Genomic DNA, 18507 nt, shown 5'->3' with positions numbered 1-18507 from the left:
TGCCTACATATAGCTAAATCCTCATACATAAATAGAGTAAAGCTCTTGGGGACCAGCTTCTACAATATGTAGCATGGTGTCCTATCATTGAGAGTTCAAATACTGATGATGCCACTGTGGAAGACCTGCTCTCTTTGGGTGATTGTCTGTCACTAGACAATCGTAGGCATCTACGGCAGATTTGGTCTCCACTGAGTGTAACACAGCAGGTTGGTGGACTTCACATGTGTTAAAGGAAGAATGTGTGAGCCTTTAGATTCAGTCTTCGGCCCGACTGGTGATTGGTAGCTAAACTGGGAGAAGAATAGGTGAGAAGAATAGTTTTGGAGTGTATACTGAGCAGATTTTATTAGTCGATGTAGTGTCTCATGAGTATTTAGCTTCATGGACAGGAACATGAAGTTAAGATTTGGTGTTTATTGTGTTATGATATCAAACTGTTGATCTATATCACTAACAAAAACTCTTTCTGAGCATGCCATTTTTCTCTTTAAGTCCTTTTGAGCTGTACATTAAAGTAACATCTTTATATTAATTCCTTGCATGCTTGTAGATTTCAGACATACTGTGGGTATGTGTGTGTGTGTGTTTGTTTGTGTAAGTAAAATCTCTATAGTCTTTTACGAACATGTCTCTGTGCTGCACTTCACAAACTCAGTTCTTAAAGCGAAAGAGAGGAGCTGATCTGAGCAGCCTGGATAATGTTCTTTTAAACCCAACATCCATTTTTGGTTACCTCTTTTGCGCTGCTCCAGTGCTTTATGAAAACTCCAAAAAGATACAAATGGCTGATCTTATGACTTGCTTTTTGAATAAGTGCTATAAGCCCTCAGTATCAATACCTCAATATGAGGTTTTTTTGTTCCAAAACAGGGAACTATAATCCCCATCTATCCTTATAAACTGTAGACTATTCTACTGAATATTTATCAACATCTGTAGCAGCAGATAAAAAATGTCTTTGCAGTGTACACAGTACAAAGATTAAATGCTTATGATTACCCTTTTGCTAGTGTAAATGCGTTAAGAATAGCATGTCGAGAAAGCTATTTACTGTAGTTTCAGACAGGGCTATTTAATATTCCCAAGCAGAGCAGTGTGTCACAGCCAGCTCTGAAACAAAGAGCCCCAGCCATCAGTATTACAGCGGAGGAGTGCTCTGCAGACTAATCATAATAATTAGCACATCCTACATTGTCTGGGCTTTGTGCACACACTCATCTTTCCACCAACTTTACAGCCTCAATCTGTCTCAATCTCTGTGGGCCTGAGAGATCTCCTAACCCTGGCCGTGCTGTGATTTTAGTCCTCTCAGGGACATAGTTTGCATACATTTTCATTGCTTATTTTTAAAGAGAGTCAGTGAGAGATTAAAGATACTATCCTCCATGATTTTCAAAACATGATGAGATTTCTCTTTTGCTCTTATAAAGGCAGGCTTTTAGCAAGCAAGACGATTCTCGTGTCTAATCTAGTCAGGTAATGTGTCCTTGGCTCAGAGTCGTGTGGATTTGATGGCGGTTGTGGATAAAATAAAAAGGGCAGCTTTCCTTTTTTCTTTATATGGAGATAAATCTTAGGTTTGATGACACGTTTATTTTTTCTTACTTCTTTTATGTTGCGAGATTATAGCTTATGGCCTCGCCGATCACACGTTTCAGATATTTTAGGCACAGCTCATTTGGAATTAGTGATCTATTTCCAGCTAGCGGTGATAAATCATTAGGTTAATCCCTAGCATGTACATTTATTTGTTTATTTATTTATTTTATTTATTTACTGCAGCGGTAAGCTTGTGTTAGCATTCAGTGGGGTGATTTATCAGCACATAATTAAAGCTATTTTGATTCGGCAGTGCATCTCTGATTGGCCTCTGTGATACTGCAATAAATTATCCCCCGCTCATTTGAGATCCCCTAATAAACAATTTGAAAGAATGTCTGGGTAACCAATTTAAAAACATTCATTTTCATTAGAGACATCAAGTGGATCGTGATGTAACACCTGTGGCCCAGCTTGGGATGTGTGTGCGGGGGATGGGGTGTTTGTGTGTGTGTGTGTGTGTGTGTGTGTGTGTGTCTGTATGTGTGTGCATATAGGTATGGGTGTATGTGCTGGGGTGTTTGTGGGGGTGTGTGTATGTGTGTGTGTGTGTGCGTGACGGTGTATAGGTATGGTTGTATGGGGGGGGTGTTTGTGTGTGTGTGTGTGTGGTAGTGGTGGGGTGGGGTGTGTGTGTAGAGGGACATATATATATATATATATATATATATATATATATATATATACATACTGTACACATTATTAAGTGCATTGATTATTGATAATTAATCAACACTTTCTAGACTAAGTGTTTAATGCTGCATTTTATTTTCATATTCATTTCTTTCACTTAGTTTTATTTGATGTTTTGCAGTCATGTGACATGGAACAATCTTGCCATTCCTGACACACACTGCTCTCCAGATGGTGAGGGATATCAGTGTCCCATGGGCTTTGACTGCCGGAACCTGGAGGACCTGGGCCTCAGTCGACAGGAGCTGGGCTACAGCGGCTTCAACGAGCTGGGTAAGAGTGAGGTGTCTGAGGCGCTGACCAGTTGAAATACTCAATCCAGAATTCAATTCAGAATCACACATTACTGGGACTAACCTATGACTAGCATCACTCTGTGCAGAGTTTTATTTAATTTACATAAAAGACTAATTGAAATGTAAATAATTAGGCAAAATCATGCCCACACAAAAATGTTTGGAGAATTAGTCTAAATTGAATCTGATTTAATCTTGTTATACCAAAAATAAAAACACAACATGAAATGAGTTTTTCACTCCTGTTTTTATGGAAGCCTTGAATCTCAAGCTGGGAGGAAAACCTAAAGTGCTTTATCATAATTTTGACTTAACAACTCATAATACTTCATATTTAAACGGTCAGTTTAAGCTATGGGGTCAAAGACTCAGTCCATACCTCAATGCATTTCTATAAAGTATACACTAGAGTATACACTGATTATTAAAACCATAAACCACAGACTGGTAAAGGGAATAGCATTGTTTTTCCCATTAGAATGGCACCTGCCAAGGGATATACTGGGGAGCAAGTGAACAGTCGGATCTCAGAGTTGTTGTTTTAGAAAGTAGGAAAATTGGGAATCTGAGTGGCTCACTGATGCTGTGGTTAGTGAAGGCTTTCCGGTTTGATCCTACAGTTGCTAAAAAAATTGCTGGAAATGTTGATGCTAAAGTTAAACACATCTCAGCTTGTGGTAAATGCAGCTGCATAGCCATAGACATCCATGTGGATGTTACTTTGACACGTATCACCCAACTAAACTTTGTTGCAGACCTAGTACACCTCTTCATGACAACGGTATTTCCTTATGTCAGTGTCCTCTTTCAGCAGTATAATGCTCCCTGACACATTACAAAAATTGTTCAGGAATGGTTTGAGGAACATGACAAAGGTGAGTTGGTTGAGTTGAGGCCTCCGAATTCCACAGATTCCCCAAATTCTCCATCTGTGGGATGTGCTGGACAAACAAGTCCGGTACATAGAGGCCTCACATCACAACTTACATGGCTTAAAGGATCTGCTACTAATATCTTGGTGCTGGATTCCACAGCACACTTTCAGAATTTCATGCCTTGATGTGTCAGAGCTGTTTTGGTGGCACAAGCGGAACTACGCAATATTAGACAGGTGGTTTTAATGGCGGATCGGTGTATGCTGGAAGATTTAATGCATGCCTCACTTATAAGGACAAGAACGTTTAAAGAGCGATATGATTTATTTGAAAGCTGGGTAATGTTAATTTGGTTATTTTACAGTATTATTAAACGATTGCCTACAATCATTATATACAGCATGTAATTTCTCCAGCCGCAGTTTGAATTCTTTTGTTTGTTCATTTTGGCTGTTATTAAACCTAGAGGAAGAGATTATTTGGGGAGAGGGACATGCAGATTTGGAATAAAAAAAACACCTGACTAGGTGCAGTAATGCCAGAGCTTTGTTTATGTCTGCGTTTTTGTGTCTGCACACCGGCTGGCTCAATTCAGGGGCACTGGGGTGATCTCACATCTGGACTTCCTCTCTCTCTCTCTCTGCCCTGCTCAGGCACCAGCATATTTACAGTGTACGAGGCCGCCTCTCAGGAGGGCTGGGTCTTCATCATGTACCGTGCTATTGACAGCTTCCCACGCTGGCGCTCCTACTTCTACTTCATCACGCTTATCTTCTTCCTTGCTTGGCTGGTCAAGGTGGGACATCCTTCCCCTTAATATTTAAATCCTACACACCTCTCACTGTTTATATTGACACATAAGGGGGTGCAGATGATGTGAAATTTAGTCTTAATGGTGGCACCTGCACCTGGTGTTCATTTATTTCCATTTATTTAACTCCATTTAACAGACACACCTTTTTTAATGGTTTGGAAGCATTGTTTGATTTAAGAAATGGAGCAGAAAAGGACAAACTAATTGATTAATTCTGTGTTTGTGTTCTCAGAACGTCTTCATAGCTGTGATCATTGAGACATTTGCTGAGATCCGGGTTCAGTTTCAACAGATGTGGGGCTCCAGAAGCAGCACGACATCCACAGCAACTACACAGGTAATAACTAAAACTTGTTGATATTTCACTTTATCCCTCCAAATATTTCATGTGTTTACTTTTATGGAGACAAAATAGATTTCTGTGCTTGGGCTTAGCCATGATGCTTAGGTACACTATTGTTATTTAGAAGACCAGAGTCATTCGGTGTGGCATTTGGTAGGTGCAGCTAGGTTTTTTTTTGTTTTTTTTTTTATTATTATTTTTATATTTCCTTTTTTTCCTGAAACTGTTGCCTGGGACTTATGCAGCTAAGTTATTTTTTTTAAATATTTTTTTTATATTTCCTTTTTCCTGGGACTGTATGCAGCTAGGTTATTTATTTATAATTTTGTTTATATTTCCTTATTTTTTGGGACTGTTTTGGATTGTTTTTACTATTTTCACTGTAATTTCACAGTGAGGGTGGAAAAGCTCTGAGATGATTTAACCTTTTTACATCATAAAAATCTGCCATTTTAACAGAAGTGTGTAGACTTTTTATATTTCTATCTGTTTTTACTTGTTTGATATTTCTACCACCACCACCACTTTGTATCAAGGTCATCCAGTGAGACATTTAAAATAGATATAATATCTTGGATATTATGTTACAGAAGAGATAATTAACGTACTGTTGTTTTTTTCCTGCATTGGACTGGGATTCATCATATCAGTGTGGTGTTTTGGCTCGGTATTAGCAATGGAGGCAAAAGAATGGCTAATGAAGATGGATGAATGGATGTTTTTTTTTTGTTTGTTTGTTTTTATTAATAAAATTGCTTGCTTGCCAGAGTGGTTGGTTGGTAGAATTTGAAGAGTGTTGTGGTGTAGTGAGGCTTCGAGATGTGTGTGTGCGTGTGTGTGTGTGTGGCTCTTTGCCAGAGTGGTTGGTTGGTAGAATTTGAAGTGTTGTGGTGTAGTGAGGTTTTGAGATGTGTGTGTGTGTGTGTGTGGCTCTTTGCCAGATTGGTTGGTTGGTAGAATTTGAAGTGTGTTGTGGTGTATTGAGGCTTTGAGGTGTATGTGTGTGTGTGTGTGTGTGGTGGCTGCTTGCCAGATGGGTTGGTTGGTAGAATTTGAAGTGTGTTGTGGTGTATTGAGGCTTTGAGGTGTGTGTGTGTGTGTGTGTGTATGTGTGCGTGGTGGCTGCTTGCCAGATTGGTTGGTTGGTAGAATTTGAGGTGTGTCCAAGTGTGATATGTCTAACACTCCTTGAGCACTGGTGTTCTTTCCTCCAACTGTAAAGGCTTTATGAAATCTGACTGTACTTGGGTTGCATTGCCTATCCAGGGCATGTCCTTTCATTCATTTGGTGGGAAATCTGTAGCAGTGCCCTGGTGTGAAAACATGTAAGTGCAGCCATGTGAATAGAAGCATAGTAGGTTTCTGATGGTGCCAGTCTTTGTGCTAGGGCCAAGCTGGAGCAACACCTTGGGGGTTGGCATTAATGGAATTGGCAGCACAACAGCCGCCAGAATTGGCACCTTATATTCTCTTTGGCGCAGTGATAATGGAAGTGGATGGAAGCATTAACTTCTCTGCCTCTGATTTTTTAATAGACCAGTGTGTAAGAGATAAAGGAAAATAGAAGACGAAAGATACGTTTAAGATGAAATCTGTCAGATTATATTAGTGGAGTGAAAGCCAGATATAGTCTTTGTGTTATTAAGGCATCCTATTAAATACTACAGCTTGAAGGCAAATCAAAGAAAATAAAACTTTAAAGTAATAGTGAAACATTTTCACATCTCCTGAATCCGGCTTGAGTTGGGTAAAAAAAACCAACTGGATTTTTTTCATGTAATATTACAAAATCTAATATATATATGTATATATAAATATATATATATATATATATATATATATATATATATATATATATATATATATATATATATATATATATATATATTTAAAACTTCATTAGGAACATCAACATCTGTATACCTCCATATTCAGGCAATTATCAGCCAGTTGTATGTCAGCAGTGCAATGCATAAAATCATGCAGATACGGCCAGCAGCTTCAGGTTATGTTCACATTAACCATCAGACATAAAAACATAATTGATGTTCACATCAAGCATTAGAATGGAGAAAAAAATGTGAGTATTTCCATAACTGCTGATTTCCTGGGATTTTCACACACACCAGACTCTAGAGTTTGTTTTATTACTGCAAAGAAGAAAGAGTTCTGTTATCGTTATTTGTCACATATACATTACTGCACAGTGAAATTTTTTCTTCGCATGTCTCATCCTTTGGGGGTGGGGTCAGAGTCCAGGTTCAGCCATTATGGTGTAGTGCCCCTGAAGCAGGGTGGGTTGGGGGGCTTGCTCATGGCAGTGCTGGGGCTTGAATGGTGGCAGCTTGGCCGTGCAGGGGCTTGAACCCCGATCTTCCAGTCAGTGACCTTGAGCCTTAACAACTTGAGCTTCCACTGCCCCAAGTGAAGAATGGCCATGCAATGGCCAGGCTACAGTAACTCAGATCTCTGTACAATTGTAGTGAGAAAAAAAGCATCTCAGAATGCACAACACATATAAGGGGTAATAGATAATGCACCATGTCAAAAAGCAAAAGTCGTCTCTAACTGGTTTCATAATCAATGAGTTCAGGGTTCTTCAGTGACCTTCCCAGTCACTGGATCTGAATCCAGTAGAACACCTTTGGGATGTGGTAGATCTGGAGATTCCCAGCATGAAAAATCTGCAGGAATCGTGCAATGCAATCATATCAACATGGACCAGAATCTCAGAGGAATCTCAAAGGCTGTTCTGAGAACAAATACCCACTATTAGTACAGTGTTCCTAATAAAGTGCTCAGCGAATGCATCTAGACCTTGCTGTGACCTTGAAAACAATTAGCTTTTCTCTATCAGCTTTAATTTTAATTACAGAGGCTCTTGAGTCTTCTGTCACAAAAAGCAATTAGCTCAAGGTGTTCAGAAAGCTGTAATTCCCTGGGTGTTAATCAATAAGGCCTGGGTCAGTACCTTTAATCCAAGAGAAATAAAATGATTGACCTGAGGTGGAGCTGAGGGACCAGAGAGTAGTTTAATTGTCAAACTGTCCTTTGTTCAACTATTCTTATATATAATTCATTTAATTCAGTCTCTTAAGAAGATTAACACATGAATGCATGGCAAGGTTCTGATTAGAAGACAATACATGAAATGTTTTTTTTTTATATATTTTAATTTATATAAAATGTAATTAACATTAAAATTTGTTTTTAATATTTTATACGAACAGTGATGTCATTGCAATTGTAATGGTTTACATGGGGGTATTTATATTACAACAAAAATAAACAGAAAATGTCTCAAGCACAGTTTACACTACATGTTAGTATGCACTGGTTACTAGAGTATACTTTATTATTTATTTTATATCTTTATTACATCTCGGTCTGTTCCCAGTGGTACCACTGAACAGAATTCTTGCTTTTTTTTATCTACATATAACTGTGTATTTCTTTAAAAATCCATATTTGAGGTTTCTTTGTTTTTCTGAATTCTGAACCATTCTGAAGTTTGGTGGCCTGGGAAAAGGAAAATGAACCTGCAGAATAATGTTAGCAACTGCAGTGTAATCTAAAATTAAAATGATAACCAAAAAATAGTAGCGCTGGGAACAGATTCCAGGGCTGGAATTGTGCATGATGGCTGGCTTCATGGGATGATAATTACTTTAGCGTTATGCGTATGCATGTGTAGCTGCTACTTTCTGATGTTTGATTAAAATTACATTATTAATAAAAACATGCATCACAATATGAATTTGTGCATGCAAATTATCTAAAACATATTAATCACCATGCTTATTCCAAATGGAGGGACTGATGCTAATGGAGACTGAAAAACAAGATAAAAAGTGATTGTAGCTAAAAGGTACATGGGCTTCATAAAGTGATAAGTAACTGCATACTGTAAAACATTGAAAACATGTATAGAAATGTATTTGAGAAGTAATCTTATCGAAACAGCTTCAATACTGATATGAATAAGAGGCACACTGTTTTTTTTCTTAGTTGAGATGGGACTAATGTATATTGCGACTGGAAGGGGATTAATATTATTATATTGTGACACAAGCAAGCAGACAGATATAAAGCTTGTGGGACAAATGTCAAAGACAGATACAAGCAAAAATAATAATTGTGCAAGTCTCTAGTTGATCATTATGAACTGATGCGTCATGGAGTGATGAAGCTGAGGTTGAGGAACCATCAGAGCCAGAATGCTGACAGTGCTACCATTTCTCCCTCTAATTTTTTTCTGCAGTGTTTTCCACTGATTCCTGTGAGCATAGCTGTAGGTTTCATATACAGTAGTAGGTAGGTAGGAAGGAAGGAATGAAGGAAGGAAGGAGAAAGAAAGAAGGAAGGAAGAAGAAAGGAGAGAGGGAAGGAAGGAGGGAAGGAATGAAGGAATGAATCAAGGAAGGAAGGAAGGAATGAAGGAAGGAAGAAGAAGAAGAAAGGAGGAAGGAAGGAATGAAGGAAAAAGAACCTTACATTTTTCTGAAGTGTGCATAGTTGTGGGTTTCATATACAGTAGTAGGTAGGAAGGAAGGAAGGAAGCAAGGAATAGAAAGAATGGAGGATGATGGAAGAAAAAGAAAGAATTAAGGATGACAGGAGAAGGAAGGAAGGAAAAGAAAGAAGGAAGGGTGATGGAAGAAAGAAGGACTGAAAAGAAAGAAGGATGACAGAAGAAGGAAGGAAGGTAAGGAAATGGAAGAAGGAAGGATGACAGAAAAAGAAATGAAGGAATAAAAAGAAAGAGGAAAGGAAGGAAGGAAGGAAGGAGGGAGGGATGATGGAAGAAGGAAGGAAGGGAGAAAAAGAAGAAAGGTGGAATGAGAGAAGAAGGAAGGAAAAGAAAGAAGGAAGAAAGAAGGAAAAGGAATGAAAAGAAAGAAGGATGACAGAAGAAGGAAGGAAGGTAAGGAAATGAAAGAAGGAAGGATGAAAGAAAAAGAAATGAAGGAATAAAAAGAAAGAGGAAAGGAAGGAAGGAAGGAAGGAAGGAAGGAAGGAAGGAAGGAGGGAAGGAGGGAGGGATGATGGAAGAAGGAAGGAAGGGAGAAAAAGAAGAAAGGTGGAATGACAGAAGAAGGAAGGAAAAGAAAGAAGGAAGAAAGAAGGAAAAGGAAGGAAAAGGGAAAGAAGGGAAAGAAGGAAGGAAGGAAGGAATGAAGGATGAGGGAAGAAGGAAGGAAGGAAGAAAAAAGAAGGAAGGAAGGAAGGAAGGAATGAAGAAAGACTTTTCTGCTTTAGCCACCTTTGCTTCAGTGTGAGGTCACTCTCCAGTCTTCTTGCCTCAGGAGAATGGTTGAACACTCTTTGGAAGAGCTGTATAAAGCATTTATAAGAGACTGTGTTCTCTTCTCTTCTGGTATGTTCTAGGACCTTTTCTTGACTAACAAAGTAGAGTGAACACTGGAGCATGAAACCTTTGCAGCAAACCGGATTGTCAGTGCAGTTCTGAGCAAACATGCCAATAGAGAGGTTGGACTTAGTGAAGCTGGAGCTGTAGCTTGATCTATTTTAGCCACTTATTGAGCATGTTTATCTGCTGCTGCTGCTCTCTGATGAAGCTATCCTGTGCAGCTATCTACTGGCATCACTCAAGGTTACCTGCTACTTTTCACAAAGTATTCAGGCAGCAAGTGCAGGTACAATCATGCTTTATTGAAAGTTGCAGACAAATCCATTTCATAGAGCAAAAATCAGGAACAAGTAACAGGTTGAAGTCTGGTGATTTAGAACACCAGAACATGGATCAGAACCAGAACTGAAGCGTAAAAATACAAAGTCCTCTATATTGTCTGTGATGGCTGTGTGTTGTAATTCTCGGTGGCCATGTTTGCAGTCCATGTTGTTCTCTGGGAACTGTAGTTTGATGCCTGATTCTGTTGACATGACAGATGTCTGGAGCAACAAACAGTTAATTGTGTTTGCTTTACAATCCTAATATACACTACTGTAGACATTTTCATTAGAAATAAAGCACAATCATACATACCAAACATTTATAAAATACATGCTGTAGTGAACAAAAGTTTATATACCGTGGGCTTTACATACTGCATAATTTAATTCCTTAATAAAATATAGACAAGGTAAACTGATGTGTTTAAAGTGCTGACAGAACTGAAATCTTACTCAGTTTGAACTAAACCCAAAGCCCCAATGCGCAGTAAAGTTTTGTGTCTTTAACATATGCTATAAAAGGTGCTTCACTTTGTTAAATTGAAACTGAAGCAGGATTAATTGATCTCAACGTTTTATTTAGCGCCATCATTTCAGCTTCAGTTTTTCATCTAAACTGCCTATCATAAATACCAGTTGTCTGAGACACCATAACTGTTTCTCTCCATCTGTCTAACTTTCTTTCTTTTTTTTTCCTGGCAGATGTTTCACGAGGACGCGTCTGGAGGATGGCAGCTTGTGGCGGTGGATGTTAATAAACCACATGGCCTTGCTCCCGCCTGCCTCCAGGTACCAGACATGCAAGTTAATGGCAATGACACCCTGAACATCAGCACACCCTCAGTATAGCCACACTGACACATCTAATGCCACGCCACACTGCGCAGGTGTAAGACCTCTGCCTCAGGCCATTGTAACGTAATAAGTGCATTTAGATTTAGCTGGAAACATTTGATGGAGTATGAATAGGATGCAGAATGAAGGCTTCAGTGCTTTTGTTCAGTGATCTCATTATCATGGGCTTTATATTATGAATACATAATGTTTGAGTGCATCAGTTTTTTTTTTTTTTGGTTCATACTTTTACATCTGATCGAACTGCACATATCATATTGTGAGACTCGGTCTGACATGTCAGTGACATTTTGTTTGTCTTTAAGCCATTTGCCATTAAAACAGTGCGTTAATGAGTGATAAATCTGAATAGTACTTAACTCAGAATGTCTTCTCATAAAGCCGAACAGCTGGAGATGGTTTTGACTGTTCAATCACTGATGGCAGTTTAATATATAGACCAGATCTGGCCAGGAGATTTGCCTTCATGGATGAGTCAGTCCCAGACAAATAGCCATGGGAGATCAGTGATGATGGACCATTACCATAACTATCATTCTGACATGATTGATGAATTAAGACATTCTTATGTCATGTCAGATGTCTTTAAGAATCACAGTTGAAATAACAGAGTAAAAATTCAGCTTTCATGTAAAACACATCCTTCAGTGAAATCAGTGGACACATTCAAGTAGATAAAAAAAATAGTAGCAGGCTCTCTGACGGTGAAGAATGACATTCAGTGACATTTCTGGATCCAGGCGACTTTGAAGAGATCCCATTAGGACAAAACAAGCTATTGTGCGTCCCCACAGAGAGCAGTAGAGCAAAGGGAGTGAGAGAGAAAGACAGAGAGAGAGAGAGAGAGAGAGAGAGAGAGAAAGAGAGGCTGCTCTAGTATGTGAAGGTGTAGTTCATCACATAGTTCCATCACAATGGCTTTCAGCACAATCTAGTGGTCTGTGAACTGTGACTGAATAGTCAGGTCAGACGCCGCAGACAAATGACCATTACTTCGACGTCAGAAAGAAACCGAAGAGGACGCAAGGAAACAGTCAGTTTAGCTCGTTTCCTCTTGTGGGGAATGAGGTCACTGTCAAAACTCTAAATCATTCCACATTATTCAGCACATATCAGATCATTATTCTGTCATCATCATAACATACACTAAACTACTACAATGAACACTAATCTGTACAAGAAAGATTCTTAGCCTTAAAACATTTCTCATTACAAATAGCCCTAGTCTTATAATATATTACATTTATATTGAGGTAGAGTTATTTATTTATTTAATTTATTTATTTATTTTTGCCCCCGGTGGTCCAGCAGCAGGATCACGCACTCTCATTGCTGTGGCTTGGGTTTGTGCTGGCCCTGAGTGCGGCCCCAAGCCCGAGTAAAAATAAGACGTTTGCATCAGGAAGGGCATCCAGTGTAAAACAAATATGTGGACCTTATTATTTGTGGCGATCCTGAACAGGGAGTACCTGAAAGATCAACAACATATTTAGGCAGAGTTTTTATAGTCAATCGTTTGGACACCTTAATCCTTTAACATGCGTAATATGGAGACTATCACGCTGTCTTTGAATTGCTGTTGCAGTCAGCTTTCAGCAGGAAGCTATTAGTTCCTCTGGAGCTCTTGGTTGCACAACTCCATGTGACTATAAACTGTTGAAGAAAGGATGTTACTTACATTTACATTTTTATTGTCCAGTGTCACCCAAATGAAATGGGTTCCCTTCTGAGCCTGGTTCCTCTCAAGGAGTCTTCCTCATATCATCTCAGGGAGTTTTTTCTTGCCACCGTCATTATGGATAAATTTTAGGGATAAATAGTAACAACTTTAAACTTTAATCATTTTTATTCTTCTTTTCTGTGCTTCTGTAAAGCTGCTTCGAGACAGTGTCCATTATTATAAGCGCTATACAAATGAATTGAATTGAATATGTATTATCAGTGCCACAATATGCGCAGAACTCTTGCGTAACTTATCATGTAGATGTCTTATCCTTGAGTAAACACGTTGGAGTGGAATGATGAGCAAACATTTCGAGGCGTTCTGGGTTTTTTTTTTGGTGTGTGTACGTGATAAGGGATTTTTTTTACACTTTGGTCTTTATCATACTCTCACTTTCCTGATGATCAGAATTTTTTCGCAGAAACACCACCTGGTCTGGTGTCAACTCATTTCCATGGAACCCTTTTTGTTGCACTAACTAATGCATGATACTAAGAACATGAAGCATCCAAAATGCAGATTTGTTTGTTTGCCAGCTTACAATGTACTAAATGTCCAGGGAATTTCTAGTAGTAGATGAATCCACCTAGCCTACAGTCCAGCAGTTTTAAATGTCTCGTTGTTCGATATATTTGGTCTGCAATCCATTCCCAAAACTTGTGGTGCATTACCTGTCTTCCAGTTTAACGTGTGAAAAGTTCACGTGAGCTGCAATCCATCTCACACAACCTGAAGGTCTGAAAATGTAACAGGGTACATTTGTACTTCCTTCACTCTTTCTTCATTCCTTGTCTCACTTGTCACAACTGTCCACACAAACACACACAAACACACACACACACACACACACACACACAAATGTAGCGAAAACCGCACACAAAGTTTTGGAATTGGAAAAAAAGCAAGAGACTTATGTTTTTTCTGCATAGGAAACAAAATCACTGACACACACACACACACATTTCTGATGTATCACTCTTTCCCTCTCACAAACTTTACAATATATCTTAGAGTAGAAGTGGATCTAAATTTATTTAGTTCAATTTAACAAGCTTTATTGACCTGGTCATGTATATGTATAATTTTGGCAAAGCATTACAACAAAGAGAAGAACTGTTATTAATAAACATATTCTAACATATTATAATGCTGGATATCTGTATAAAACACATGGGGATGATGGAATAGGAATGAATTGTTAATAGAAATATTGAGAGAGAGAGAGAGAGAGAGAGAGAGACAGAGAGAGAGAGAAAGAAAATGTGAGTGTGGTTAGGTGTGTGGGTGTGTGTGGGTGTGTGTGTGTGTGTGTATGTGTGTGTGAGAGAGAGAGAGAGAGAGAGAGAGAGAGGTGGTGTATGTGTATGAGAGAAAGAGTGTGTGTGTGTGTGTGTGTGAGAGAGAGAGAGAGAGAGAGAGGTGGTGTATGTGTATGAGAGAAAGAGTGTGTGTGTGTGTGAGAGAGAGAGAGAGAGAGAGAGAGTGAGAGACAGAGGTGGTGCATGTGTATGAGAGAGAGAAAGAGTGTGTGTGTGTGTGTGAGATCGAGAGAGTGAGAAGGAAAGAGTGTGTGTGTGTGTGTATGTGTGTGTGTGTGTGTGCGTGTGTGTTTGGGTGTGTTACTCACTGTCCCTCAGGTGGTGTAGGCAGATACGAACTGTCTTGCTAATACGAAGCTCTTCTTTATTTCTCCTAACACAATGGCCAAGTTGTCACTGTTGGCTAGAGGGGAAAACCGGAGGTGTGTGAACTGGATTTATTTAAAATATATTACACATAATGGTTGGATTTTGTTACGCTCTGTTAGAAAGTGTTCTATGGGTTATAGACACTCTGCCTGCACTGACATTTGGCTGTTTGCGGATTTTTATTAGATATCATTCTGAGTATTTGCTATGAAACAAGACCTTTGCAAGCACTCAGTATATTAATCTCTCCCAGTTTGATGAAAGAATGTGACCCTTCCTATCTTGTCCTTTATTATCCTTTCACAATTTTTAGTGTCTGGTGCTTATAAGCTTGTGTCATCTTCCTCTGTACTAACATTAGTCTGTACTGACAGTCATTATGCACTCACAAACACAACATTTGAAACAGTATTTTCTATTCATTGGCACAGAGTTTGATGAACATTTCCTCTCTCCCGTTCCACTTTTGAGAGATTGAGCTTCAGCTGTGAGAAATCCTCGTTCAGAGCTGAATGCCTCTGTAGCACTTGGTCATGTTTCATTAAATGGTTAAGGTTAATGAGGTCTCCTTGTTCTCCTCTCCACAGGCCACACAGACATTAATTTGCCCTTTGCATTGCCTTGCATAATAATTATTTAAAAAAACTTTCCAAAGGTGTTTTTAGAGAAGTCGGTGCTAAAGAGAGCTCTCGTCATCTAGGGTTTTAAACTTTTCTTACCGAGTTTGCTGAAAGTCCACACTGTTGGCATGGAAATGTCGTGAAAATCATAAATGTTGAATTTTTCAATTTGTAACTTCCTGGAGAAAGCGTTTGAATATTAGATGCACTTTAACTGAAGTGAAGCTGGAAGATTTTAGGTGTTACAGTATGGGTTTTTAAGCTTTTGGTAGAAAAACACTTTTGCCTTATTGGCATTACTGTGCTTTGTTTCACTCAAATATATTATCAATGACATGAGCTGGAGTTGTTATTGTTCATTCACATCTTTCCAGCAGGCCATAAATCGAAATAAAATAATAATATTTTTAACATAATAGATATTTAGGAATTGTTGATACGGAGTGTTCCTGGTTTTAGGAGATGTTTTTTTTCATGTGTAGTAATTTGTATTTGATAGAAAATACAAGTTAGAAAAGTCATAGATATCATCATCATAGACATCATGTGTATTGACACTAGAGGTTTTACAGGTTTGTAGAGCAGACGCTTGTATCACAGCTGCTCCCTGGTTATAAATTCTTTGCACACACCAAATTCTTATCAAATCTTAGCACCTTCTGTTTGTGAACAGAGCATCGGCATGTCTCTGCGCTTGTCTGTGAGAAAACGGAGAGATGTAGCGACGTGTCGGCCGACTCGTTTCTATCCAGCATGCTTCAGAAACCTGCTTGTTATTACTGAATAATTGATATTCATTTGAAACTTTTTGCTACCTAGCCATGCAGGCAAAACTGCTGTGATTTTGCTGCTGTGCTAAAAAATGGCAGTAAAATATACTGGGGCTGTGGTAGCTCAAGTGGTTAATGGCTCCGGGCCATTGAACGGTAGATCGGGGTTCAAGCCCCAGCCCTGCCAAACTGCCTCCTTAAGCCAGGCCCCCAACCCACCCTGCTCCAGGAGTGCCGCACATGTGTGACAAATAAAGACAACTTATCTTAATCATCTGGGGTAAACTAAACAGAAAGTATTGTAGTGTCACTGTCCCATCGTAAAATTCGTGAGTCCTTGTGGCTCAGTAAAGTTATGTTTAATGGCAGGATTTTATTTATTATTTATTAAGTGTTTTCCGCTCTGTCATCATCTTCCGCTAGGTTCACTGGCTAGTTCACTTCTATGGCTAACCACCAGCTACCACCTACTTTACATCAATTCATCAGAAATGACTGGTATATTAATTTCAAAATACGCTCCTCTTCCTGATTGGTGCTCACAAACAGCAAAAGTCATGTGATCGCATTCCCTCAAATCCCTTTTCATTATCATGAGCTCTTGTCCAGGCTCAGCCCACGTCCCTCACCTAGCCAAGACAGTCAGGAGGGCAAATGGGAATTCCAGAGCTAACGCTCAGCATTAATTAATCATCCAATCTGAGCCCAAGCATGAATCACCATGCTCTAATAATGGCACTGATGGGCAGAGGGATTTGAACCCTGCAAACCTCCCACAAGCTATTTGTAGCCTGACTGCTTAATTAAGCCATCTAACTTAATTAAACAGTTATGACAGAAATATATGATGTGTGTTCTTTGTTTTACTAAAAATACTAAAAATAGTTTGAATATTTCAGTTTTAATGATCTGTAGGACATGAGGTTAGGTAGCTGATTAAAAAAAAAGAGCTGCTTGGTCGTGTAAGCAAAAAATTGCATATAGTAAGAGTTCTGTCCTGTTCATGAGTAGCATTAAATTAAAAATAAATAAATAAATAAATAAATAGCCAAATATACAGTGCTGTAAAAAAGTATTTCCCCCTTCCTGATTTGTCACAGCTAAATGATTGAGATCATCAGACAAATTTTAATATTACACAAAGATAAATCATAAATGAGCTCGTCATTTAAAAACCGCATTTCTTTGGGTTATCTTTGTGTAATATTAAAATTTGCTTGATGATCTGAATCATTTAAGTGTGACAAATATGCAAAAAACATAAAAACATCAGGCAGGGGCAAATACTTTTTCACAGCAGTGTAGATGAGCAAGCTACAGTATAATTCACCCTACACACACACACACCCTGGCTGACCCTGCGCTCTGACCCCAACCTCCAAGGATGGGATATGCGAAGAAAGAATTTCACTGTGCTGTAATGTATATGTGACAAATAAAGGCTGTTTCATTTTCGTTTCATTTGATTTCATTTCTGTTTCACACACACACAGAACACACACACACCAAAACAAACAGGAATACTTCTTTAAAAATTCTTTATGCTGTTTTTCACTGGCCACCTGCTTTATATAGTTATACATCAGCTTTTTCAACAGTTTTTCCGATGACTTGGCTCTATGACTTCCTGATGACTTTCATTTGATGCTCTATTTGCCTTGAGAGAAAGTCTTAGCCAGCAGAAGAAACAGCAGTTATCTTCAAACGTGTGTTATTACTGCAGGGTTTCTAAGCATTGTTTGAATGTAAACATTTACAGTGTGTTTCTTAAATTATAATTCTCATCATTCTGTTAGAGCTTACCTTTTGTAACTGTATAATATAGTCATAAAATCAAAAGAAATGTTGTGACTCTCTGAATATATATTTATGAAAAATAAAAAACTATTATGGTCATAAGAAGACAAGAAAATAAAGTACTGATCTTGAGAAAACCACTTTTTTAATATTAAGATCACAAGCAAACTAAGCTGTGATCATGAGAATAAAAAGAGAAAAAAGAAATAGAAACAAATGTCTTTTCTGGACTTCTATAAATTCACCACAACTAGATTGCATCACAATAGCATACTAGCATGCCCGGTGTCACACTGATACACACTGATATAATGCATATTCCTGCAGTACAGTAGCATTACATCCTATTTCCAAAGATTCTGCTCAATGTTTGTCTTAAGAGCCGCAAACCAGTGAGACAGCATCTCTCAAACATGATGCCTTATCGTTATCATCATTAACCGACCACCTGTTTAGGCTCCCAATGAGACACATTCTCAAGTGACAAACACTAATTTGGAAATTGTGCAGCACTAATAAACGTATAGCTAGAAAAAAAACAGATAGATAGATAGATGTTCTGTTTTAATCCAGAAGGGGAATCCAGAGCTATGAATCTATAAACTGTAGACTGTAGGAAAGAGGTAGCTTAGTGGTTAGTATGTTCTACTGACTGCAAGAAAGGTTGTGAGTTTAAATCCCAAGACCATCAAGTTCAAATCCCAAGACCACCCTTAACTGCCCAGTTAAAATGTAAT

General features: G+C 38.5%; 1 protein-coding gene across 5 annotated transcripts in view; it reads left to right on the top strand.

Moving 5' to 3' along the window:
• The window catches only part of nalcn (sodium leak channel, non-selective), an 85681-nt gene that overhangs the window by 10269 nt on the left and 56905 nt on the right, over nt 1-18507 (top strand). For all 5 annotated transcript variants that reach the window (XM_058393574.1, XM_058393573.1, XM_058393572.1 and 2 more), the window contains 4 exons: nt 2417-2568; nt 4120-4262; nt 4513-4617; nt 11020-11106. In XM_058393574.1, coding sequence (XP_058249557.1) covers nt 2417-2568; nt 4120-4262; nt 4513-4617; nt 11020-11106 — 487 coding nt within the window. The remainder of the gene's footprint in view (nt 1-2416; nt 2569-4119; nt 4263-4512; nt 4618-11019; nt 11107-18507) is intronic.

The sequence above is a fragment of the Hemibagrus wyckioides genome, linkage group LG06, assembly GCF_019097595.1.
Source record: "Hemibagrus wyckioides isolate EC202008001 linkage group LG06, SWU_Hwy_1.0, whole genome shotgun sequence".
NCBI lineage: Eukaryota > Metazoa > Chordata > Actinopteri > Siluriformes > Bagridae > Hemibagrus > Hemibagrus wyckioides.
Note: the sequence above shows the minus strand (reverse complement) of the source record. Positions and strands in the feature narration are given on the sequence as shown.